The sequence below is a fragment of the Capra hircus genome, chromosome 15 (genome assembly GCF_001704415.2).
Source record: "Capra hircus breed San Clemente chromosome 15, ASM170441v1, whole genome shotgun sequence".
Lineage (NCBI taxonomy): Eukaryota > Metazoa > Chordata > Mammalia > Artiodactyla > Bovidae > Capra > Capra hircus.
Genome location: NC_030822.1, coordinates 58,084,338 through 58,108,044, shown reverse-complemented (window position 1 = coordinate 58,108,044; position 23,707 = coordinate 58,084,338). Strand labels below are relative to the sequence as shown.

General features: G+C 46.5%; 1 protein-coding gene and 1 pseudogene across 1 annotated transcript in view; one reads left to right on the top strand and one right to left on the bottom strand.

Moving 5' to 3' along the window:
- Positions 1–2,847, bottom strand: part of TMPRSS5 (transmembrane protease, serine 5) — a 39,120-nt gene extending 36,273 nt beyond the window's left edge. The window contains 3 exon segments of the mRNA XM_018058925.1: positions 1,342–1,461; positions 1,956–2,053; positions 2,723–2,847. Coding sequence (XP_017914414.1) covers positions 1,342–1,461; positions 1,956–2,053; positions 2,723–2,847 — 343 coding nt within the window.
- On the top strand, positions 2,976–13,703 carry LOC102177906 (annotated as a pseudogene).

Genomic DNA, 23,707 nt, shown 5'->3' with positions numbered 1-23,707 from the left:
GAGACCCCGGCATGAAAGCCATTTCCCATCTGCAGTGGGATGGAGGAGCTGGACCCCTCACCATGGGCCCTGAAGAGACCTTCATGATCGCCTGGTTACCCAATGTCGGGCTCCCTGTTTCCCCGGGAGCCAGCCAATGCTGAGAACAAAAGAACCCCTCTCTGTGCTGCCCTTCAGGTTTGTGTTTAACCAAACACTTTCACACGTGCTCCATCACCAAGGGTCACAGCCACCCAATGGCATGAGAATGCCCATCCTCCCCATTCTGCAGCAGGAAGTAAGGCACAAAGGTCAAGCAACCTGCCCTAGGTCACAGGATCTGCAAGTGATGGAGCCAGGTCATCTGATTTCTGGAGAAGGCAACGGCAACCCACTCCACTATTCTTGCCTGGGAAATCCCATGGACGGAGGAGCCTGATAGGCTACAGTCCATGGGGTCACTAAGAGTCAGACACGACTGAGTGACTTCACTTTCACTTTTCACTTTCATGCATTGGAGAAGGAAATGGCAACCCACTCCAGTGTTCTTGCCTGGAGAATCCCAGGGACGGGGGAGCCTGGTGGGCTGCCGTCTCTGTGGTCACACAGAGTCGGACACGACTGAAGCGACTTGGCAGCAGCAGCATCTAATTTCAAATCTTGTGACAGTACTGGTGATGGTGCCCACTTATTGAGCATCTGGTTTTTTCCGGGCTCTGAGGTAAGCTCCTTTATTTTATGTTTTTATTATGCTTACAGCTTCGCGCAGTAAATATTTTTATCTCCACTTCATGGAGAAGGACATGGAAGCTCAAAGAAGTAATGTATCCAGAGGCACACACAGCTAGCAAAGGCAGGCAAGCCTATCCTAAATAATTTCTGTAACTGTTTCTAACCCCAGCTTTGGCAGCACGGTATCTTCTGACCCTCCACCCTTACCTGGAGGGGAGGGGAGAAAATGGGGGGTTGGGGATGGGGAGATAGTGTGGTGTGAAGTTTCCAGCCCTCTACACCTTCTTTGCTACTGGGTCAAGACCCGTGTCCACCACGCACTGGCCTCCAACACACACCTGGCTCCTCTTGCCCTGCATGGCAGGCTCCCTCTGTCCAGATGGCAAGTTGCCACCTCTCCTGGCAGCCTGGGTTTTTAGCCGTGCCCCCACTAGGGATTGAAACAGTCCCCAGGAAGTGCTGAAAGCCCTGAATCAGAGATCAGCTTCTGGAGGCTGGACCAGGGCCTCACCCTCACAGCACAGGAGATGCAGGGGGATGACAGCAAACTGGAGGGATCCCAGCACTGTGCAGGGGCCCTGGGCCTGGGGGGTGGGGAGGGCAGTCTCCCCGCCTAGGGGTGTGGCTCACCTGTTCTGGGAATCGAGGGGAGTAGGGCTTCCTCACTGCTGGCCTCAGAGCAGTTCAAAGTCATCTCATCCTGCAGGGCTCCAGGAGTGGGCTGAGAGGCAGCTGGCCACAGATACAGCACTTCAGAAGACAAAGACAAGGAGAGGGTCACAGAAAAGAGGCTGGGAAAGGAAGGGATTCCCTCAGGAGGGGGCCCAGGCGCAGAACAAGACACCTGCTGCAGAGGGAGGGAAGGCAGCCTCTGGGGACTTCTCATTACCACCCTGCTTTAGGCAGGTCCCTCCCAACACGCAGAGGCATCACACCCTCTGTCTCGTCTCTGTCTGTTTGTCTCTCTCTCACAATGGGAAAGATTTCCAGGTGAAGCTTGACCAGGGCCTCCCTGGATCACCTGCTCAAGCACATTTCTCACTATAGGATGAAAACATTCCTCTGCATAGAGCCCGAGGCCCTCCGGCTGGACCTGCATCCCGTCGCCACTTGCTGTCAGAGTAGATGGGAAAGGCAGTCACCCCACCTGCCCTAGACACCCACTCACTTCCTGTTCCTCTCTCCCAGCACCCCCAGGATCCGTTCTTGCCCCTCCCCTAGCCACTGAAGGTCCCAGTACTGACCTAGAAGCCAGGAGCCAAAGCCTGCACCAGCCAGCAGCCCCAGGGCTCCCAGTACTGCCCAGCAGCGCCGCCCAACACACCAGCGCCTGCCCCAGAGACTGTGGGGAGAGCAGAGGAGTGTCTGAGGGCCCTGCCCTTGACCACCAGCCCACTGCACCCCAGACAGCCAGACAGCCACCAAGCGGCGGCAAGAGTTTGCCCCACTGCACCTGTCCACCTCCCCCTGACCCATTATCATGGGATGGGTCAGGGGGGTCAGAGCTCTGATCACAGGAGCCTCAGAGCCCACTCAAGCCCCCAAATGGGAAACAGAGAGAAAGCAGTCTAGGATGGATAGTGAGAAAGCCTCTGGCCATCAGTCATTTAAGGCTGACCTAGGACAATCTGGGGAGAAGGAAGCTGGGGGATGTGGGAAGATCGTCCCTTCACTGCCCCGCCCTGTCACTCCCTGGTGGCCCAGTCTGGCCTACTGGGTTGCTGCTGGGTCTCAGGCTCCCGTAGCGAGTCTCCTGGCTCTGCAGATTCTGGCCTCTCCTCTGCATCCTGAGCCTCTGCGGGGCTTGGCCATCCAGCGTCGGGCTCTGCAGAAACAGCTGTCAGTCACTCACCAAGAAGAAAGTCTCCACCCAGCACAAGTCCTCACTTTCTAACTCCAGCCACACCCTCGCTGCCACTTGCAAGTCTTTTTCCACCCTGGGGACTTGGTGTGTGTCCCCATAGAGACCCCCGGGCCTCCCAGCTCTCCTGGAACCCCTTGCCATACTCACCTTACTCTCACCCACGCAGTAAGTGTCCCAGCAGACACCCGAGCCTTGACTGGGCTGACTCCGAAGCCTACACTTCTCACCGCCCCCTCACCAGCATGGAGGGCATCCACTGAGTCCCTCAACATCCCTCATCAGATCCTAAGATCCCACCTTCATCATTCCCTCCCATCTCAGAGGAAGAAGAGCCCCTCCCCAGTGAACAATGCAGTCACTCACCCAGTAAATAGCATTTAGCCCAAGTGGACAGGCCACGATGGGGGTGCTGTAAGGAGTTCAAGATAAATGAATGTGGACCTCCACCACCACCAACCCAGAGAATCTGCGTGTGAGTCCTTGAAAGTAAGTTGTGTTCAGCCACAAAAGGGAAGTTCCGTTCAGCTACCACTGGGATTCAAAAGGACAGCTTTCTTCTTATTGGGAACATCAAGAAAGGCTCCCTGGAAGAGGCAGCCTTTGAGACAGGCCCTCATAGATGAATAGGGTTTGAAATGACATATATGGGCATTGGGTGTTTCAGAAAAAGGGTACTGAGGAGGCAAAGGAATGGGAGTAAGAAAGCTTAGAGGAGGGTAGGTCAGACATTTGTCTGAAGTTCATGACCCATGAGGAAGAGTAATGGAGAATAAGATCTTGGCAAAAACCACCAGACCAGCAGTTCAAAGCCAGGTCTACAGCCTACTGTGTGAATGTGATAACTCATCAGCCCTCCAAGTTTTAATTTTCTCATTTATGAAATAAGAGTGATAAATCCAGCTTCCTACTGAGTAGCCTCCCCTCTCTAGCCTTGTCTCCACTCCTTCTCCAAGCCGGAGTGATCTTTCTAAACTGCAAACATGAGCGAGCTAACCTCACCGTCACAGCACCCAGTAGGTCTCTGTAGCCTTCAGGAGCACCCTGGCATGGCTCGTAGCATCTTCTGTGATCTCGCCCTCCTCAGCTCTCCATCCTCACCTGCCAGCACTAACTCCTCCGCAGCAGGACTCGGGTCATGTTAACACATATGCCCATCCTCACACCTTCACACACTCTCACTCCATGAAGGCACGGCGACTGCTCTCCCTTTCCACACACTGACCCCTAGGACCCTTCAAGCGCCATCTTTTCAGGAAGCTTTCTTCAGCCCACAGGGCACCTATTGGGACCCTATATTACGCTCCTTTACTTGTCTTTCTCGCTCCCCTTTCTCTCTGGTCTAGGATCCCAGGGTCTGGCTCAAGTCCTAGCACAAAGCGGGAATTCGGTTAATGCACACTGAATAGAAGGAAGGAAAGAAAGAAGAAAGGAAGGCAGAGAAAGAAAGAGGAAGGGAAGGAGGAAGGAAGAAACTAAACAGATTATGTGGCTGAAAGGGTTTTATAAGGTAAACCACAAATATTAAGTATAATAATATATTAATAGTGTGTTAGTTGCTCAGTGATGTCTGACTCTTGTGACACCATGGACTGTAGCCCGTCAGGCTCCTCTGCCCATGGAATTCTCCAGAATACTGGAGTGGGTTGCGATTTCCTTCTCCAGGGGATCTTCCGGACCCAGGGATCGAACCGAGGTCTCCTGCATTGCAGGCAGATTCTTTACCGTCAGAGCCACCAGGGAAGCCCAGTGTATTAATTAGAAATATGTAAATGCTATGGATCCTTTCTTCAATGAAATTCTACTCCACTCAAGTTGAAAGAGTCCCTAAAGTTGAAGTGATGCCCATCTCCCCTGCAGACCACCTTCCCATGTCAACAGACTTGGTCTGGAGAGAATTCCAGGGCACGCTCAGCCTTTTTTCCTGTCTCAGATCAAGGGAGCCTGGCTTGACATTCAGACTCTGAACAAACTGGCCTCACCGGGGACGCTACCCCAACTCAATACTCACCTGTCCAGGCTCCTGTGGTAGCCTGCAAAAATGGTCTTTAATGACACAGGTCCTCCTTTTGAGTTATAATGATTTACTAAGAGTCCCCTCTTCCCCCTGCCTCTAGCCTCTGAGTGGCGCGCTAGGCGGTGGGGCGAGGGCAGTCCTCCTCAGAGCCGCCGTTAGACTCGAGGCGACTTGCGGTTGAGCCCCGGGAAGAGGGAGCGGCTTCTGCGAAACCCGGCCGTCTGAGGTAACTTAGAGGCGGCTTCCAGTTCGGCACCGGCTCCGAAGGCGCCCAGAGACCCCCGCCGCTGCTGGGCAGCCGGGGGCGTTTGCTAGGCCCGCCGTCAGGCTCCTGAGGCTGCTTTCTGCGCTCTTTGCGCGGGTGGCGCCCCGTGCCGCGCAGCTGGAGGCCTCTCGGGTACCGCCCATAGGCCCAGTGCTCGCGGGCGCACCCCGCGTCCTGTCCACTTTGCTGCCTCTACCGGTGTTTCCTTTACTGGCTGATGTGACTTTCACGCACTGGAGAAGGAAATGGCAGCCCACTCCAGTGTTCTTGCCTGGAGAATCCCAGGAACGGGGGAGCCTAGTGGGCTGCCGTCTATGGGGTCGCACAGAGTCGGACACGACTGAAGCGACTTAGCAGCAGCAGCAGCAAGAGTTGCCTATGGGCAAAGCACCTGGCTTCGCCATGTGGGGGATGAGAGAGGGAAATCGATGTCAGCCCCCAGGGAAAATGAAACCAGAAGGCTGGCCACACGGGGCCCCTCTAGGATCCAGCCTGTGCACCAGAGGCGAAAGGAAAAGAGGGTGGCAGAGGATGAGATGGTCGGATGGCATCACTGATTCAACGGACATGAAATTGGGCAAACTCTGGGAGATGGTGAGGGACAGGGAGACCTGGCATGCTCAGTCCATGGGGCTGCAAGAAATCGGACTCGACTTAGGCACTGAACAACAACAAAGAAGTCCAAGGGTGGAGTCAAGGGTGGGGTTGAAAGAGAGAGCGGCCAGAACAGGGTGTAGCCTTACCATGTGGGTCAGTGGCACTGATGAAAGCCTGGGGGTCTGCTAGGCAATGTCCTGGCTCTGTTCTTGGATCAGCATTGATTAAATAGCCTGGCCAGCTTGGCTGGAGGCTGAGGTCTCCCTACTTCACACATGGCTCCTCCCTTCATCGTCCTACACACACACACACACACACACACACACACTCATACACACACAAGAGAGACAATGAACTCTGCTCAGAAACCATGAATAGACCCCTTGTTGCAGGAAAGGGGGCCAAGGGCTAGGCTGGGCTGGGCAGCCCCGGCCCCTCCCATCTGCTAACTGGAAGCTTAGAAACAGAGAAAAAGGTTACAAGGAGGAGGGGAAGCCAGCTCCTGTTGCTTAGCAACCAGGTCCCTTGTGCCAAAAAGTGTGCCCCATGCATGCTGGCATAATACCCTCCCCCTTCCTGCTGACAGGGCTGTATTCAAGAGACTGACATCAGCATTTGTTGAAATGTTTCTGAGCCCTGCAGATGAGATCTTACCTCTGTGTGGGTTGGCTTTCCCAGCAGTCTGGGGCTGTCTCCGTGCTGCAGTTGGGATGATGACAAGGAACCTGTCACCTCTCTTCTCTGGGCTGCGCTTGTCACCCCAATGCCAGGGAAATGGGCCCTCTCTGCCTCACTGCCCTGGGAACCAGCTGCTAAAGGAGACTTCAGTGCCATGTTGCTTCAAAGCACGAGGATGGGCTAAACACACCTGGGAGCCTCATCTGTTTAGCCAAGGAGGCAGAAGAGGTCCCAGGGAAGGGAAAGGCTAGTGTGGCTCCTCCTTCTCCTCCAGTGCCTCTCAAAGATTCCTCAGATGGGACAGTTAAGAAGATGGGTTTTACAGTCAGCCTTCATCCAACCCCACTTCTGCTCCTTCCCTTATCCAGCCTCGCCTGTAAGGTTATGATCATAGTACCTGCCTCACAGAGCTGATGCTGGAATTAAATGAGTTACTGGGTATCAAACTCTTAGCTATTGAAGATAAAACTTTTAGCAGACTTCCTTGGTGGTACAGTGGATAAGAATCCGGTCTGCCAATGCAGGGGACATGGGTTCAGTCCCTGGACAGGGAAGATCCCACATGCCGTGGAATAACCAAGCCCACGCGCTGCAACTACTGAAGCCCTTGCAGCCAGAGCCCATGCTCCACAACCTGAGAAGCCTCCCCAAAACGGGAAGCCTGTGCACCACAGTCACTGCAACTAGAGAATGCCCAGGAGCAGCAAGGGAGACCCAGTACAACCAAAATACATCAATACTGGATCTTTTAAATATATTTTAAAAATTCTTGTAGCTTTATATCTCCTGTCTAACATAGACTCTGTAAATATTAGCTGCTATTACAGTATCATCATTCTCATCATCACACAGAAATCTCCACACACAATACAGTGAAGAGACAGAGGTCAACTATGAGGCAGTCACAGAAGCAGGAGAACAAGACGACTGGAGCTGAGAAGCCTTTGGCCAGGCACTGAGGTCTCCGGACAATACTCTTCAGCCTACATACGTGAATACTTCCTGTGTGTCCGGAACTAACCTGGGCCTGGGGAACGATAAGTCACAGTTAGGAGCTTGCAGTCTGGGAGGAGAGATGGGAACAGATATAAAGAACTGTTTTTATGAAAAGTGAAATAACAGAGGCATGAACACAGAGGTTCAGGAGAATGACGGGATAGCTTACTCCTTACCCAGAGGACCCAGAGATAGCTTCACAATGGAGGAGATATTTGAGCTGAATTTCTGAGAAACGAGAAGGCAATCACATAGAAAAGCATTTCAAGTATAGTCCAAGGGATACCAGTGAAATGGCAGAGTAAAGGCTCTCAAAAATTGTCTCCTCCATAACAATGAGAAAACTGGCCAAAAATTTGTCAGAATCAACTTTTTTAGAACTCTGGAAAATAATCAAAGGCAAAAGTTATGACCAACTTAAACAACATATTAGAAAGCAGAGACATTACTTTGCCAACGAAGGTCCGTCTAGTCAAACCTTTGATTTTTCCAGTAGTCACATATGGATGTGACTACATAAGGAAGGCTGAGCGCCAAGGAATTGATGCATTTAAACTGTAGTGTTGGAGAAGACTCTTGAGAGTCCCTTGGACTGCAAGGAGATCAAAGCAGTCAATCCTAAAGGAAATCAGTCCTGAATATTCATTGGAAGGACTGATGCTGAAGCTGAAGCTCCAATACTTTGGCCACCTGATGCGAAGAACTGATTCATTTGAAAAGACCCTGATGCTGGGAAAGATTGAAGACAGGAGGAGAAGGGGAGGACAGCAGACGAGATGGTTGGATGGCATCACTGACTCAATGGACATGAGTCTGAGCAAGCTCGGGGAGATGGTGATGGACAGGGAAGCCAGGCGTGCTGCAGTCCATGGGGTTGCAGAGAGTCAGACATGACTCAGCGACTGAACTGAACTATATCAACATGGGAAGAGATTATTAGAGAAAAATGAGAGACCACAGCTAACAGCATACTCAGTGGTGCAAACCTAAAATCTTTCTTCCAAGATCAGGAACAACACAAGGATGCCCACTATTGCCACTTTTATTCAACATAATATTGGATGTCAAATCATATTAGGCAAGAAAAAAATAATAAAAGGCATCCAAATTGAAAAGGAAGAAGCAAAACTCTCCTTATTTGCAGATAACATGATATTATATCTAGAAAATCCTGAAGACTATTAGAGCAAAAAATAATGGCATGGGTGTGCAGTTAGGGCAAATTCTAGACAAAAAATACAAAAAAAACAAAAACCCAACTGCCACTTCTGAAGAGCTGCCCTCTGCACACACCACAGCCCTAAGGGGTAAGCAAAACACCTAAGCCACCCCTCCAGCTTGACCCCTGGACATACCCCTACCCTCACCCCATATAAGAAACACTGCCCCTCAGGGAGCAAGCAAGTTTGGGAACCTGTTATTTGTTCCTGCTCCCCGCTGCTGCAGAAAGAGCCCCAATAAAGACTTACCTGGAAACAAATGAATTTAGTAAAGTCTGAGTATACAAAATCATTAAACAAAAATCTATTGTGTTTCCATATACTAATAATTAACTATCAGAAAGATAAGTTAGAAAAATTATCACATTTATAGTTGCATCAAAAAGAATAAAATGCCTAGGAATAAATTTAACCAAGGAGGTGAAATATTTGTACACAGGAAAGCCATAAGACATTGATTAAAAAAATTGTAAAAGACACAAAATTTGTGCTCATGGATTGGAAGAATTAATATTGTTAAAATCTTCATACTACCCAAATCAATCCAGAGTCAACGAAATCCCTATCAAATTTTCAATGGCATTTTTCACAGAAATAGAACAAACAATCCTAAAAGTTGCATGGAACCACAATGACTCTCAAATAGTCAAAACAACCTTCAGAAAGAGGAATAAAGATGGAAGCATCACACACCCTGATTTCAAACTATTTTACAAAGTTATAGTAATCAAAACAGTATAGCATTGGCATAAAAACAGACACACAGATCACTGGAACAGAATAGACAGCCCAGAAGTAAACCCATTGTCAATTCATTTGTGACAAAGGAGGCAAGAATATACAATGGGGAGGGTTTGGGCTTTCCTGGTGGCTCAGTGGGCAAAGAGTCTGCCTGCAATGCAGGAGACCCAGGTTTCACCTCTGGGTCAGGAAGATCCCCTGGAAAAGGAAATGGCAACCCACTCCAGTATTCTTGCCCATGAAATCCCATGGGCAGAGGAGTCTGGCGAGCTACAGTCCAAGGGGTTGCAAAAATTCAGACATGACTTAGCAACTAAACAACAACACAACATAGTCTTTTCAATAAATAGAGTTGGGAAACCTGAATAGCCATGTGTAAAAAATGAAACCAGATGCCTATGTTACACCATACATGAAAATCAACTCTAAATTGATTATAGATTTATATTTAAGATCTGTTCCAAGAAGAAACAGGGGATGAGCTCCTTGACATTGGTCTTAGCAATGATTTCTTGTATTTGACACCAAAACTAAAGGCCACAAAAGCAAAAATGAAAAACTGGGACTACATAAAAGACTGCACACAAAATAAAACCATCAGTAAAGTCAAAAGGCAACATGGAAAATGGGAGAAAATTTTGCAAATCATATATTTGATATATGAGAAAGTATACAAAGAACTCGTACAACTCAATGGCAAAAAAAAAAAAAAAAGCTTAAAAATGGGCAGAGAATATGGCCCCTTCCTGGCCATTCTCTCAGCCTGGCTGTCCAAGAAGTCTCTCGTCTCTATCTCTCTGAAACTCCCTCCATCCAAGATGAGCCATTCTGGGTCACTCTGGCCAGTCCGCTGGTTTGGACAGGATATCTGCCTCTAGAGTGAGGTAGTGGGAGTGTAGGGTTCAGAATTTAAGAAGGTACTCACTAGCAAATCGAGTGTCAGCACCTGAATAACCTGAATGATGCCATCTTAAATCAGGTGCCCTAGTGTGCTTTATCCGAAACCCACTGAAGCATAACCCCACTGTAATTTCACCCCGAAGATTCAGATGTAGTCTCACCCTAGTCCTGGCCCTTCTCCCTGGCCTCCCCGCACTGATATTCCCTGACTCCGCTGGACCACCTCTCCAGATTAGCCTCCTCTTGAGCCTTACTTTCTTGCTTTCTCTCCTCCATCAGTTTCTACTCTCAAAAAAAAAGAAAAAAAGAAACAAGGGCCTTTTGCAACCGCCCTTCAGCTGGGACCTGGTACCTCCAGAGAGAAAACACTGTGATCTTTCTCCCCTACCCAAATGGAAATATCCAAGTTCAAGTTATATGGAATTCTCATATGTATAAAGTTTTTTAAAAGACACCACTGTATCTACCATCTCTTATTAAGGGAGAAAGCTGATGCTCTGAAAAGCGAGTAAGTCATAGCACATTGGAGGCCAACCAAGCCCAGGTCTCCTGACATCTGGCCCAGGGTCTTCCCCACTCCCAAACATGCCCCACAAGCCACATATTCACTGCATGGGCAGGCTCCAAGAAAAGAAATCCCACCTGTGACTGCCACTCCAGCCAGTGCCTATGTAGTTCCAGCTTGATCATTATCTCCCCTTCGCATCTGCCAGTGAATGACAGCTTCAGCCTTTGTGGAGTTAAGCCTGCCCATGATCTTCTCTGACTGCCTCCCCTGTGGATTTCCAACTTGCTTAGATGGCCTCCATAATTGCTCTCACTTTATCCTCTGGAGAGGGAAAGGTTGGTGCTCCAGGAGGAAAACATGTCTGGTGTAATGCCGGCTTGAGATTCTGGAACACTCTGTATATCCCCCTTAGTCCCATCTATCCCACCTCTTTAGCTTCATCTATCAGCAATGAGTCCATCAACCTCACGGAATCTCCATCTGTGGCATGGTCCACCTACACCCACAGTATCCCCGCATCCCCTCAAATAGCCCCGCCTCCTTCAAGTTCTGTTTGGATCATCCCACCGAGGTTAGTTCAAGCCACCAGACCCTCTACTGCCATCCCACAGTCTAATGAGCCCCAAGCACATCCCCTTCCATCCAATCCTCTGGAGAGTGTTTATCTCGATGAAGAAGTTAAATGAATGACTCCTAAATCTAATAAGAAGGACGCTTTAATGAGTGAAAATTGGGAAAATGCTAGATCCAGCTAACTTATTCCAGACCATTATTGCATACCAATAAATAGTGAAGAAACCCCAAGTGTCTGTTGCCATATTGCTTGCTTTGAACACAAAGAAATAGATGAATGTGTTTTAGAAGGAAAAGAAATCTATGTGGTCTCATATGGTAATGAGCTGCTTACTTTCATCAGCATGCTGTTTCGGAGCACTCCCTTCTGTCTTGTTATTTTGCCTGAAGTCTAGAATAAGGGGTGCCCAAGCATTTCCAAGAGGGGAGGGCAGCCCCTCAGAAGGGTCCTGCAGGGCCTGGCATGCGTGTGTCCTAAGTCTCTTCAGTCGTGTCCAACTCTGTGCGACCCTATGGACTGCAGCCCACCAGGCTCCTCTGTCCTTGTGATTCTCCAGGCAAGAACACTGGAGAGGGAGGTGACTGCTACTCACTAGCCCCCTCACTAGTCTTCTCCCCTCACTAGCCCCTTTTCTCTGCAGCAAGAAATTTGACTTTTCTTTGGCAAATGGAAATCGTGAATATCTTGGGATCATCTTTGCCTGCTCCCAACTCCTTACCTTCCAGCAGTCATTCAAATAGGTCATCTCTCAAGTCTACCCCTTCTTCCAACTACCCCCAGCTAACCCCCGACCATCCACCAGCATCTTCCCCAGAGTGACTCTAACACCCACCCAGTTTGTCTCCTGCTTCTCATCTATCCCATTCTAATCAGTCTGTACCTTTACTCCTTCCTTTTCAGGAAATCTAGATGCTCAAGTATCAACATGAAAGGATAAAATAAATGAAAATGCACCCTTCTTTTTCCTACCATGCTGCCAAAGCAGCATTTCCCAGAGCAAATCTAAACAGATTAAAAACCTACCATGGCTCTCAAGCTCCCATGATACAAAGCATTCATTCATTTCCTCACTCATTCACTCAGCAAGTTTTTGTTGCTTCCTACCAAGTACCAGATATACCATTCTAGATTCTGGAGTTACATTAACGAACGAGTCAGGCAGAGCCCCTGCCCTCAAGGAGTTGATAGTCTAGTTGGGTCAAGCCAACAATTAGAGTGCCGTCTCTGACAGGGAGGAACAAGATGTAATGGGAGCACCTAATGTGAATCCAGGGTGTTCTTAGCAGGGCACAGACGGTTTATTCCAAGTATATCCAACATACTTTTCTAGCCTAATTTTTTCTTCGCTTAACCCCTTTCGCATAAGCCAGTCTCCAGTCCTTCCTACACTAAACCACAGCACCTGTGTTCCTGCTGGCCTCTATTCCTGAAAGACCATCCCCCCTTTTACTAATTATTTTAGTCCACCAGTCAGCCAATATATATTTGCTGAGAATGTACTATGTGCCAAGCACTGTGCAAGCACCAAAGCTACAATGCTGAGCAAAAATCACACTCAATCCCTGCTCCAAAGATAACGGGAAGAAACACACACGAACCAAAGGACCACAGAAGGTGCTCAGTTACATCTGTGAGGAAGTGCTCTGAGAAGTACCAGGTGCAAAAGAGAGCTTGTCACAGACATAAGACGGAGTCTGAACCCGTGTCCTCTGCATTGGCAAGTGGATTCCCATTAGACCACCAGTGAAGTCCTAGGCAGAGCCTTTAGAGTCAAGATAAAGACTGGGCCTTTTCCCTAGAGCCACGGCAATCATTTTTTAAATGCAGCCCAGGAAGTCTCGTCGTTTGGCTTGTACACAGTGACGGAGCTATCGATAACCAATGGCGGGGCGGAAGGCGTTTGTGAGGGGCCTGGCCAAGAAAGAGGCCCTCTGGATTCCCAGTGGTGTCCGTGACTTTGGAGCGGAGCCTCCGTGACAAGTCCTATAGCACCTGATGCTGCAACTATTGCGATGTCCGCACCTGACGATCATCCTGGGGACAGGACACATGGTGTCAACCTTTGATGGCAATGCTACTGACCGCGGAGGTAACACGCCCAAACTCAATGCCAGCTGTCAACACTCAGTGTGAAGTCACTGGCAATTACTGTTCATCCCAGAGAATGGCTGATAATGCCTGTGTTCTTTTTTGCTGTCTCTGTTCTTATGTTTACAATCAGGTTAATGCTGGTATGCAGAGGAATTTCTAATCAATTGGGTTGGTTGATTCCACTTTTCTGCTGCTGGCTTTTTTACTTTTTTCTCAGCTGCCTGGTTGCTATCAGTTCTCTCACTTATTTGCCAAGAATCAAAGACTGTCTGGATCAATTACCTGATTTTCCTATAAAGATAACCTCCTGGCATTGGACTCCAGCTGCCTCCTGTTCATTGTTCTTCTGTTCTTTGCCTTGTTCATCACTTTAAAGCTTCTCTGATCAACTGTGTTAGGAACTGTTATGAATACATCAATAGCAACATGCCATAGATTGCTGTGTATCCAGCCTTTGAAGTACCCCCCCAGTAGGTTTAGCTAACCATAAAATGGCAGTGAAGATGCCTGGGAAAGAACCAAGCCTCCTTATATACCTGCCTGAAGAAATTCTGCCTTTGTCAATAAACCCTGTACCAGCTTTTTGTCCTGTTTATTTTACAGAATGCTGCAAAACAGGGCTCTTCATACATGTTTGATACAAAGTACATTTTCCTTTGTTCAAGTATTCATTTTCAAACACTGATAAGCTATTTGAATACGTATTAAATATCAGATTCTGTTGTTGCTGTTGTTAAGAATATTACATGTCAGTCATTTTTGAAGATTATCTAGGTTAAGCAAGAGCAAAATGCCATTGTTTGCCTTTGATGGGGGTTGGTAGAAAGGGGGTATTCTTTACACCTCTTCTTTTCTATGCACTTTTTTTTCATAATAGTTTGCTTTTTGGTTATTTGTTGTCCTGGATACTTTCAGGAAGAATGAATTAAATATTCAGGGTGAATGAGTTCAGTTAAGATCTGAAGTTTTCAGCTATGAAAACAGGAAAAATATATCACATTTTAATTTGACTGTGGAAGATGATGGTTACATGTTTCTAATGTGTATGTGCTTCCATCTTCGAGAGAAGATGCTTTAATAAATCTCTTAAATATATATGTATTTTAAAACAGCCCAGGGATGTGATCAACTTGCCACCATCCTTTAAGATCCAAGTCAAATGTCCCTCTGTCTTCCCAATACCCCAGAGAGTCCCCGTCCTGGAGAGCTCCCTCCAGCAGCCCAGGCACCCTGCACAGGGGTGACAAGCGAGGTGACAGGTAGGTCCTCAACAGCAGAGACTCTGTCCTCTCAGGGGCACACAGTGTGGCACATGCTAAGTGCCCAGTAAAGAGTTTTCCAGCCGCCAGTCACTCAATCAGCACCTGCAGCTGTCAGTCTTACTTCCTCCCCACCATGCCGCCCGGTCAGGAAACGTCCACCCTCCTGGTAGACTCCTATCACCCCTTGGCTTCTAAGCAATCCCTCTGCTCCCTTCCTTTTTTTCTAAATTTAGTTTTAATTGGAAGATAATTGCTTTACAATGTTGTGTTGGTTTCTGCCATATATCAACATGAATCATCCACAGGTATACAGATGTCCCCTCCCTCTTGAACCTCCCACCCATCCCACCCTATCCCACCCCTCTAGGGTGTCTCAGAGCACCAGCTTTGAGTTCCCTGCATCATACAGCAAATTTCCACTGGCCACCTAATTTTACATATGGTAGTGTGTGTGTGTTTCGGTGTGACTCTCTCAGTGTGTCCCACGCTCTCCTTCCCCCACTGCGTCCACAGACTCTGTCTTCCCTGTGTCTGCATCTCCATTGCTGCCCTGCAAATAGGCTCATCAGTACCATCTTTCTAGATCCCGTATTGTGCCTCCCTTCTTTCCCCTCATAACCCGCGCTCCACATGCCTGCCAGGGTTCCGTCTTCAACAAAGGTCCGACCAGGCCCCTCTGTTACTTACAGAAGCGTGCACCTACTCCCCAAAGTCTGCAGGGTCAAACGCACGTTCTTCAAGCTAATTATTCAATGCCCCTCACAATCCAATCTCAAACTAATTTTTCTAGCCTCGGATTTCATTGGATCCTTCCTTCCTTGGACACTTTATTCCATCTACAGTCAATGCCCTAGAATATTCCTCAAGCAGACCCCCACTCCCACCCCCATGCCTCTACTGAGGCTGCACTTCCCTCATGTTTTCATGATTGGAAAACTTCTCTGGTGCTTCAAGCTATAGCTCGACTGCTAACCCATCACAAAACATCTCCTCTCAGCCCCCAAATCCAAAATTAGTAATGCCTTTTCTTTGTATTAATACATAGTCATTCCTAGCACCTTGCCCAGTAGCCAGCACGTCCTAGTCCCATCCCATCCCTGCCCTGCACTGTCCCTCATCAGCCACTGAGGCAGCCATGAAAAGCAGAATGTATGGCAGAAACCAGCACAACATTGTAAGGCAATTACCCTCCAATTACAAATAAATTAATAAATTTAAAAAATAGAGTGGTGGAAGGGACGGGAAAGCAGCTCCCTCTTCCCCCGTGGGAGCCTGCCTTCCCAGGAGGAAAGGGAAACCAAGCCAGGCTTGTTCAAATCTTCAAAGAAATGACCTGACCCATATTCTAGGAAACGGTTTCTAAGCCTGCAAAGAAGCAGCCATTGTTTCTGGAAGATTTCTTAAGCTCAAAAATAAACTATCAAGTCTGTGATTTACATACTATAAATAAAAGTGACCTCCCCAGATTGCTCATTTTGTTAATCAAAGACCTCTTTTTCACTGTGCTTAAAAGCCATTTGCTTTGGGAGCCGTTCAGATTTATATCTAAAGACGTAACCGTAGGGAATGCTTGGTGCAATATGAACTGTAGGAATTCCCCACATGGGAGTCAGCGGTGTCACTATTGGACACAAAGGGCATTTCGCAGCTGCCTTAATCAAGACACAACGGAGTAGCAAAATACATCAATCATGTGTTTGATTAGAAGTATCTTCCTAAACATCTGCTCCAGGTCAGCAATAGCAAACACCTTAAATCAATGTTAAACGACTGATGTGACTGTAAAAGCTTTGTCACTCAGAGAAAGTCAGTCAGTCTCTCCATGTACAAATTGTTTTGATATCCATTTTGGCATTCACTGGGCTTCCCTCGTAGCACAAACAGTAAAGAATCTGTTTGCAATGCTGGAGACCTGGGTTCAATCTCTGGGTCGGGAGGATCCCCTGGAGAAGGAAATGGTAACCCACTCCAGTATTCTTGCCTGGAAAATTCCATAGATAAAGAAGCCTGGCAGGCTACAGTCCATGGGGTCGCAAACAGCCAGATACGACTGAGCAACTAAATTTCACTTTTTTTTGTCACTCACTGGTCTCTTCTTTCTTCTCCAAGACTGGCTTTCATCAGTTATCCAAAGCACATCAGTGGCTGATTGCAGATGGTGAGGTTGGGCCACTGCACAAAGTCCTCTGCTGTCTTGGAATTCATGGTCCAACGCAGACACACACACAAAACAGAGGCAACAAAATGGCCCCAGTAACATGTTGCATGCTACATACAACATAAGCAAAATCCGATTTCTCTTCATGTTCACGTCATCCTGTGTGGGGACAGCTCCTTTGAAGTTTACTGTTTTCATGACCACCCTGGGAGGGACACGAGGCAGGAGACTTCTATCTCCATTTGATTAATGATCACACTGAGCGCAGAGGGGCGAAACGCTATGCCGAGGTTCATGCTGGTGAGTCCAGTGACAAGGCCAAAACACGCATCTGAATCTTCTGACTTTAAATCCAGAGCTCTCTCCCCTTCTCCAGAGCTGCCTCCCAACAGACCTGAGAAGGTCAGAGAAAGACGGACTACGTTGGTGCCCTTGGAGGAAGAGAGATCTTGAGCTAGTGTTTAGGTGGGGGAGACAGGAAGAGGCTTGAGGAACTAAGCCAGCTTGGACCGGTGGGACACGAGAAGCTGACAAGTCCAGCGGAGGGAGATGTTTGGAAACCTTTTTTTTTTTTAATGGCTGTGCCGGGTCTTCATCGCTGCGTGGGCCTTTTCTCGAGTGGCCACCAGTGGGGGGTACTCTGCAGCTGCAGTGTGCGGACTTCTCATTGCAGGGGCTTCTCTTGCGGCGCAGCACAGGCTCTAGAGAGTGCTGACTTCACTAGCTGCGGCACGTGGGCTCAGCAGTTGCAGATCCCAGGCTCTAGAGCACAGGCTAGTAGTTGGCACATGCGTTTAGATGCTCCGCAGCGTGTGGGATCTCCCCAGAGCAGGAATCAAACCTGGGTCTCCTGCATTGGCAGGCAGACTCTCTACCACTGAGCCACCAGGGAATCTTTTAAAATTATGGGAGAGAACTGACTTGATTTGTGGCAAGATGAAAAAAGAGGTAGATGAAAATGCAGGGCGTTGACTTTTAAGGTGGTTCCCATATACTTTCTTTTTTTTGCCTATGGAATTTTTTAAATTAATTAATTAATTAATTATTGAAGGATAATTGCTTTACAGAATTTTGCTGTTTTCTGTCAAACCTCAACATGAATCAGCCATAGGTATACATATATCCCCTCTTGAAGCTCCTGCCCATATCCCTCTCCATCGCACCCCTCTAGGTTGATACAGAGCCCCTGTTTGAGTTTCCTGAGCCATACAACAAACTCCTGTTGGCTATCTATTTTACATATGGTAATGTAAGTTTCCATGTTACTCTTTCTATACATCTCACCCTCTCCTCCCTCCCATATACTTTTGAAAGACACATTGAGGGTAGGAAATTCTAGATGGCAGTTCAGCTTCCCTCTCTTTTTCTGCCAAAACAGGAGCAAAAGTTCCCTGGGGCCTGAGGCTTCATCAGGAATGCCTGGGATCAGCAGTGAACTCTGGCAGTCCGTAAACCAGAGTTATGCAGCAGCTGTCCCAGTAACTTGGTTAATTAAATTAGAGCCCACTGAATGCTTTATTGACCTAAAGCTCACTCCAGTGAGCAGGCCCACTTAGAAGATGACTATGTTCACTGGTTAACAGATTAAATAGAATGGTCACGGAAAATAAGGAGTGATGGGAAAAGTCCCCTAGCTGCAAACAAATCATCTGAAGGGCAGCTGCTAGAGAATGACCTGTAGGTGATTTATCTGATGTTATGGGTTGAATTAGGACTTCCCTGTAGCTCACGTGGTAAAGAATCTGCCTGCGATACAGGAGACCAGGGTTCAATCCCTGGGTCAGGAAGACCCTCTGGAGAAGGGAATGGCAATCCACTCCAGTATTCTTGCCTGGAGAATTCCATGGACAGGAAGCCTGGTGAGCTACAGTTCATGGGGTCACAGAGTCAGACACGACCTAGTGACTCACACACACACGGGTTGAATTGCCCTCCCTCCATGAAATTCATGTGTTGAGATCCTAACTTTAGTGACTCAGACAGTGACCTTATTTGGAGATAGTGTCTTTATAGAGGTTACTAAGTTAAAACGAGGTCATTAGGATGGGCCCTGATCCAATATGACTGACCGGTGTCCTTAAAAGAGGGGGAATTTGAACAGAGGGAAGATGATATGAAGAGACACAGAGAGAAGACGGACAGGAGAGAGACCTGTAACAGATCCTTCGGAAGGTACCAATTCTGCCAACACCTTAATTTTAGATTTCTAGCCTTCAGAACTGTGAGATGATACATTTCTGTTACTTTAGTCACCCAACTTCTGGTGCTTTGTTACAGCAGACCTCACCAATTAACACATCTGGGGACACACTAGAGCCAGAAAGACCCCTGGGTGAGAAGGTATTTTCATGAAAACAGTGAAAAGAGCACCAGCTCTGGAGTCAAACCAACCTGGGATGGAACCCTGACTTTGTATTATCCACTGTGTGACCTTGGGCAAGACACTTCATCTCTCTGTGCCTTGATTCCTCATCTGTAAAACTGGGATAGTAATATCCTTCTTTCTCAAAAGAGTGTTCTTAGGATTAAACGTGAAAACATACAGTCTTTGGCTTCTGTTGATCCAGGTCACACATGACCCCTCAGCAACTAGGCACAGTCATCAATGTAAATTGTGACCATTTAACAACACCAATGTAATGGACATGACTCATTTTCCTAAAATAACTATAAAATGCAAGAGAGTCTGAGGTTACCACACCTTCCATGGGGTTCTGTGAACATTATGACGATTGTATCCCTTCTCCATTCTTTTGGCCCCACTGAATTTATCACGCATTTGCTCTTTCTTCCTCTGTCAGACTGGAGACTTCAGCTTTTCTTTTTTTTTTTTCCCCTCAGCTGCATTGGGTCTTTGCTGTGGTACATAGGGCTCCAGAACATGCAGGCTCAGTAGTTGCAGCAAATGAGTTTATTTACCCCATAGCATATGGGATCTTAGTTCCCCAACCAGGGATCAAACCCACAGACTCTTAACCATGAGGTCACCAGGCAAGTCCTGAGATTACAGCTTAATGCTTAGAAGTTCTCCTCCTTCATTTGTCTTGCCAGACTTGGGCCAGAGGGGAGAGTTCATTTAGCAGTCTCCAGGACCTGCCTCTCACCGTGTCACTCTGGAGCTCACTCCTGGAGACAGCCAAATAGACTTCGAGAAAAAGAAATGCACTTTGATTTGTCTTTTTTGTTGCCTGCTTTAAAAAAAAAAAAAAAAACTTGTCACTTAAACCCTTCAACCTCCACCCCAAAATAATTATTATCATAACAAAACCAAATGGGAAACCACTTCCTCTAACAATAAGGTCATATAGTAAAGCTCTGTTTGTCCAGGTTTGTTGGGAGATTGACTATTTTGGTTAACTTTCCATTCTACTTAAAAGTTATCTTATCGGGGTTTCCCTGGTGGCACAGTGGATTCAAATCTTCCTGCCAATACAGGGGACACGGATTCAATCCTTGGTCCACAAAGATTCCACATGCCTCAGAGCAGCTAAGCCCGTGTGCCACAACTGCTGAGCCCATGCTCCAGAGCTGGAGAGCCCCAACTGCTGAGCCCACGAGCTACAGCTACTGAAGCCTGTACACCTCGAGTCTGTGCTCCAAAACAAGAAAACCCACTGTGGTGAGAAGCTCGAGGACTGCAAGGAAGAGAGCCCCTGCTCCTTGAAGCTAGAGAAAGCTCTTGCCCAGCAACGAAGACCCAGTGCAACCAAAAATAAAATAATAACAACAAAACAATAAAGATCAAAAGTTAGCCTATCAAAGCTAGAGAAAAACTTCCAAAGAATTAGAATATAAACCAAACATGCTAAATTCCAAGTGCACTGGGATGGTTTGCTCTTCCCTGTTTCAGTAGCCTTATAGAATTTGTCAGGGTTTCAGGGACAATGTCAGGCCTTCAGTTAGTGCTGAAGAGTCGTGATAACAAGAGCTGAAGTTATCAATAACTTGCACCTCCAGGTGGCATGAATTCTAAACAAATAGGTTTGTATGCATCTGCATAAACATATACATATGTACCTATACATATATATATACACACACACACACACATAAGTACAAATATCTGCACACAGTCAAGGAAAACAATGTCAAACCCTTCCCACATGAGAGGTCACAAGGACTACATACAAGGACACTCCAGGTCATGCCACAAATGTGCCCTGCTTTTTATTTGAGCCAAGCTGTCACACATTGTGTGGGGCTGACCTCAAATCAGTTCATGATTATCTATTAAGTGTACTCTGTCCAAGAAGAGCATTAGATACCATTCTCGACCACAAAGAGTTCCAGTTTAGTTGGAGAAACTCCTACATAACTAAACTCTAAGCTTGAGCTCATTGAGGTTGAAGTGCTGAAGCTAACGTCTGTGTGGTCATCACTCTGTGGCAGGCCCTGTGCCTTGCATTTTACATAAATCTTCTCATTGAGTCTTCTCAGCAAACCCATGACCTCAGTCTTTAACTTCATTTAACAAATGAAGATTCTGAGACTTAGAATAAAAAACGTGTCCAAGGTCACAGAACTAAGTAAATGTAGACGCAGATATGAAACCCAGGTCAGTGTGACTCCACAGCCCGGGCTGGCACTTTACCCACCCACCCCCAACCCTGCCTCTTCTACCCTTCCTCCCACCCAAGTCTGGGTAGACCAGCTGGCCGCTGCAATGATCCTCCAAAAGGTCAAAGCTCTTTCTTCTTGTTCTTCCTTTTTCATTCCCACCTACTCATCCAAAGCTTCTACTACTCTTCCCCAGAAAACAAAACAAAGAAACAAACAAAAAACAGAAAACTAGGATTCAGGCTTTTCAGGAGTTTTTTCTTCTACTCTGAAGCAAACTCCAAGGGGAAATATAATTCAGTGCAAAGCAAAAAAAAAACATTTTTACTGTCTTTGCTTCATGGAAAAATAATATTACTTTCTTAATGAGACCATGACTTTGTAAAAAAAAAATTAGTTGTCATATAGGTCTGCTTCTCCTCTGACTGAACTACTCTTTGTTCCTTACTGATCTGTTGGCAGAAATTAGCCAAAAACAAACACCAGAGAGTTAAGACTGTACTTTCCCAAGAACCCCAAGTTAAGTTCTCATAGGTTGAAAAAGTGAATGATAAACAACTAGATACTTGGGGCAAAGAGAAACAGAAAATTAGAAATAATACTCCATAAGCATCCACGGCAGTACCACCCAGCCAGATGGAAAAAGTGGCTGATTTTTTTTTTTCTAATAAACAAGAAGTTGACACAGAGACATAGGGAATTTCTGCTTTCCATAAGTCTGCTAGAGGTTCCATTCTACTAAAAACCAGGATGTCTAATGTGTTTTTTAAATTGCTTTGCTAATGATTGCTTTTCAGAAAGCCAAAGAAGCAAAGAGGGGACCTTTTTATTCAAAACATCAGTTAGAGAACAATTGCAAATTTCACAATAGCCAAGGAAGAAATGATTTGGTCAAGGCACAGTTCCTGGTTTTAGGAAAGCATATTTCAAAGAGCACAGAAAAGGAATTCCCTGACAGTCCAGTGCTTAGGACTATGAGCTTCCACTGCAGAGCACAGGTTCAATCCTTCATCAGGGAACTAAGATCTCGCAAACCACATGGCGAAGCCAAAAAAGAAAAAAGAGCACAGAAAGGTGCCAGAAATCATCTCAAGGCTATAGACTTTTTAAAAAAGACATAATATTTATATGTAGAATTTTTTTAATGCAACTTATAAAAAAGTTGACTTACTTGCAAAATAGAAACAAACTCACAGGCGTAGAAAACAAATTTACTATTAGCAAAGAAGAAAACAGAAGGGGAGGGATTAAATTAATAGTATGGAATTAGTAGACACACACCACTGTATATAAAATAGATAAATAACAGGGATTTACTTTATAGCACAGGAAACTATTCAATATCTTATAATATATCATAATGGAAAAGAATCTGAAGCTATATACTTGAAATTAATACATTATAGATCAATTATAGCTTAATAAGTAAAATTAAAAATACTTCATTCTCTGAGTGAAAGAGGAGGGGAAGGACTTCGCTGGTGGTCCAGGGGTTAAGACTTCATGCTTCCACCATAGGGCATGGGTTCTGTTCCTGGTTGAGGAACTAAGATTCCTCATGCCTTGAGGTGTGGCCAAAATTTTTTTAAAAATGAAAGAGGAGAAAGTATTTCCAAACCGAAAATCTGACTGTATAATAAATATGACAATACAATAAAAAAACAAGAAGCTCAAATGAAAACCCAGTGATGAGTTAAATAAAACAGCAACAAAAGCAGGCCCTTTATAAGCAAAAGTAGAAGAATGGCCTGGACATGAAAAGATAGTGTCAGTAACATCAAAACCAAGAATATGCTGAAGTTTATGAAAAACATTATTTCAATGAATTTGACAGTGGATGGGGAGCAGCAAAAGAGGATGGTCACTGAAAGAAAAGGAAAAAAGGGTTCTGCTATACTTGATAATGGGGCTTCCCCCACGGCTCACCAGTAAAGACTCCCCCTGCAATGCAGGAGGTGCAGGGGACTAGGGTTTGATTCCTGAGTCGGGAAGATCCCCTGGAGGACGGCATGGCAACTGGATACAGTAGCCTTGCCTGGGAAATTCCATGCACAGTGGAGCCTGGAAAGGTACAGTCCCTGGGATCACAAAGAGTCAGACACGACTGAAAGGACTGAGCGTGCAGGCACGCACACGTGATCACGTGATGTTAAAAAAGTGACACAAAGAGAACTGAACACGCAAACACCATTTTGCTCCCCAGTTCCTATCAAGGAGAACGATCTTCAGCCTGGGAAGGCTAGAACAATGGAGGAAATGGAGCCTGTTAGGTGAAAAGACAGAAAAAGAAAACCTGGGTTTTTCACAGTTGCAGACACAGGTGAATTATGGGACTTAAAAGAAACTTCAGATGTAATCCCAAATCCAGGTTATGTCATCCTTGAAATGAGAAAGTGCCCCAATTTTCAAAAAGGGGGCAAAAGACCTACTGCGATTAAAGTCAATTTTACAAAAGAAAAGATGACTGAAGAGAAGGTGAGCAAGAAGCCCTAATTTTTTAGTTTTAAGTAATAATAAGGTAGATACAGATATGGCAAACTATTTAGACTATGCCTTTAGGAACAGAGCTTA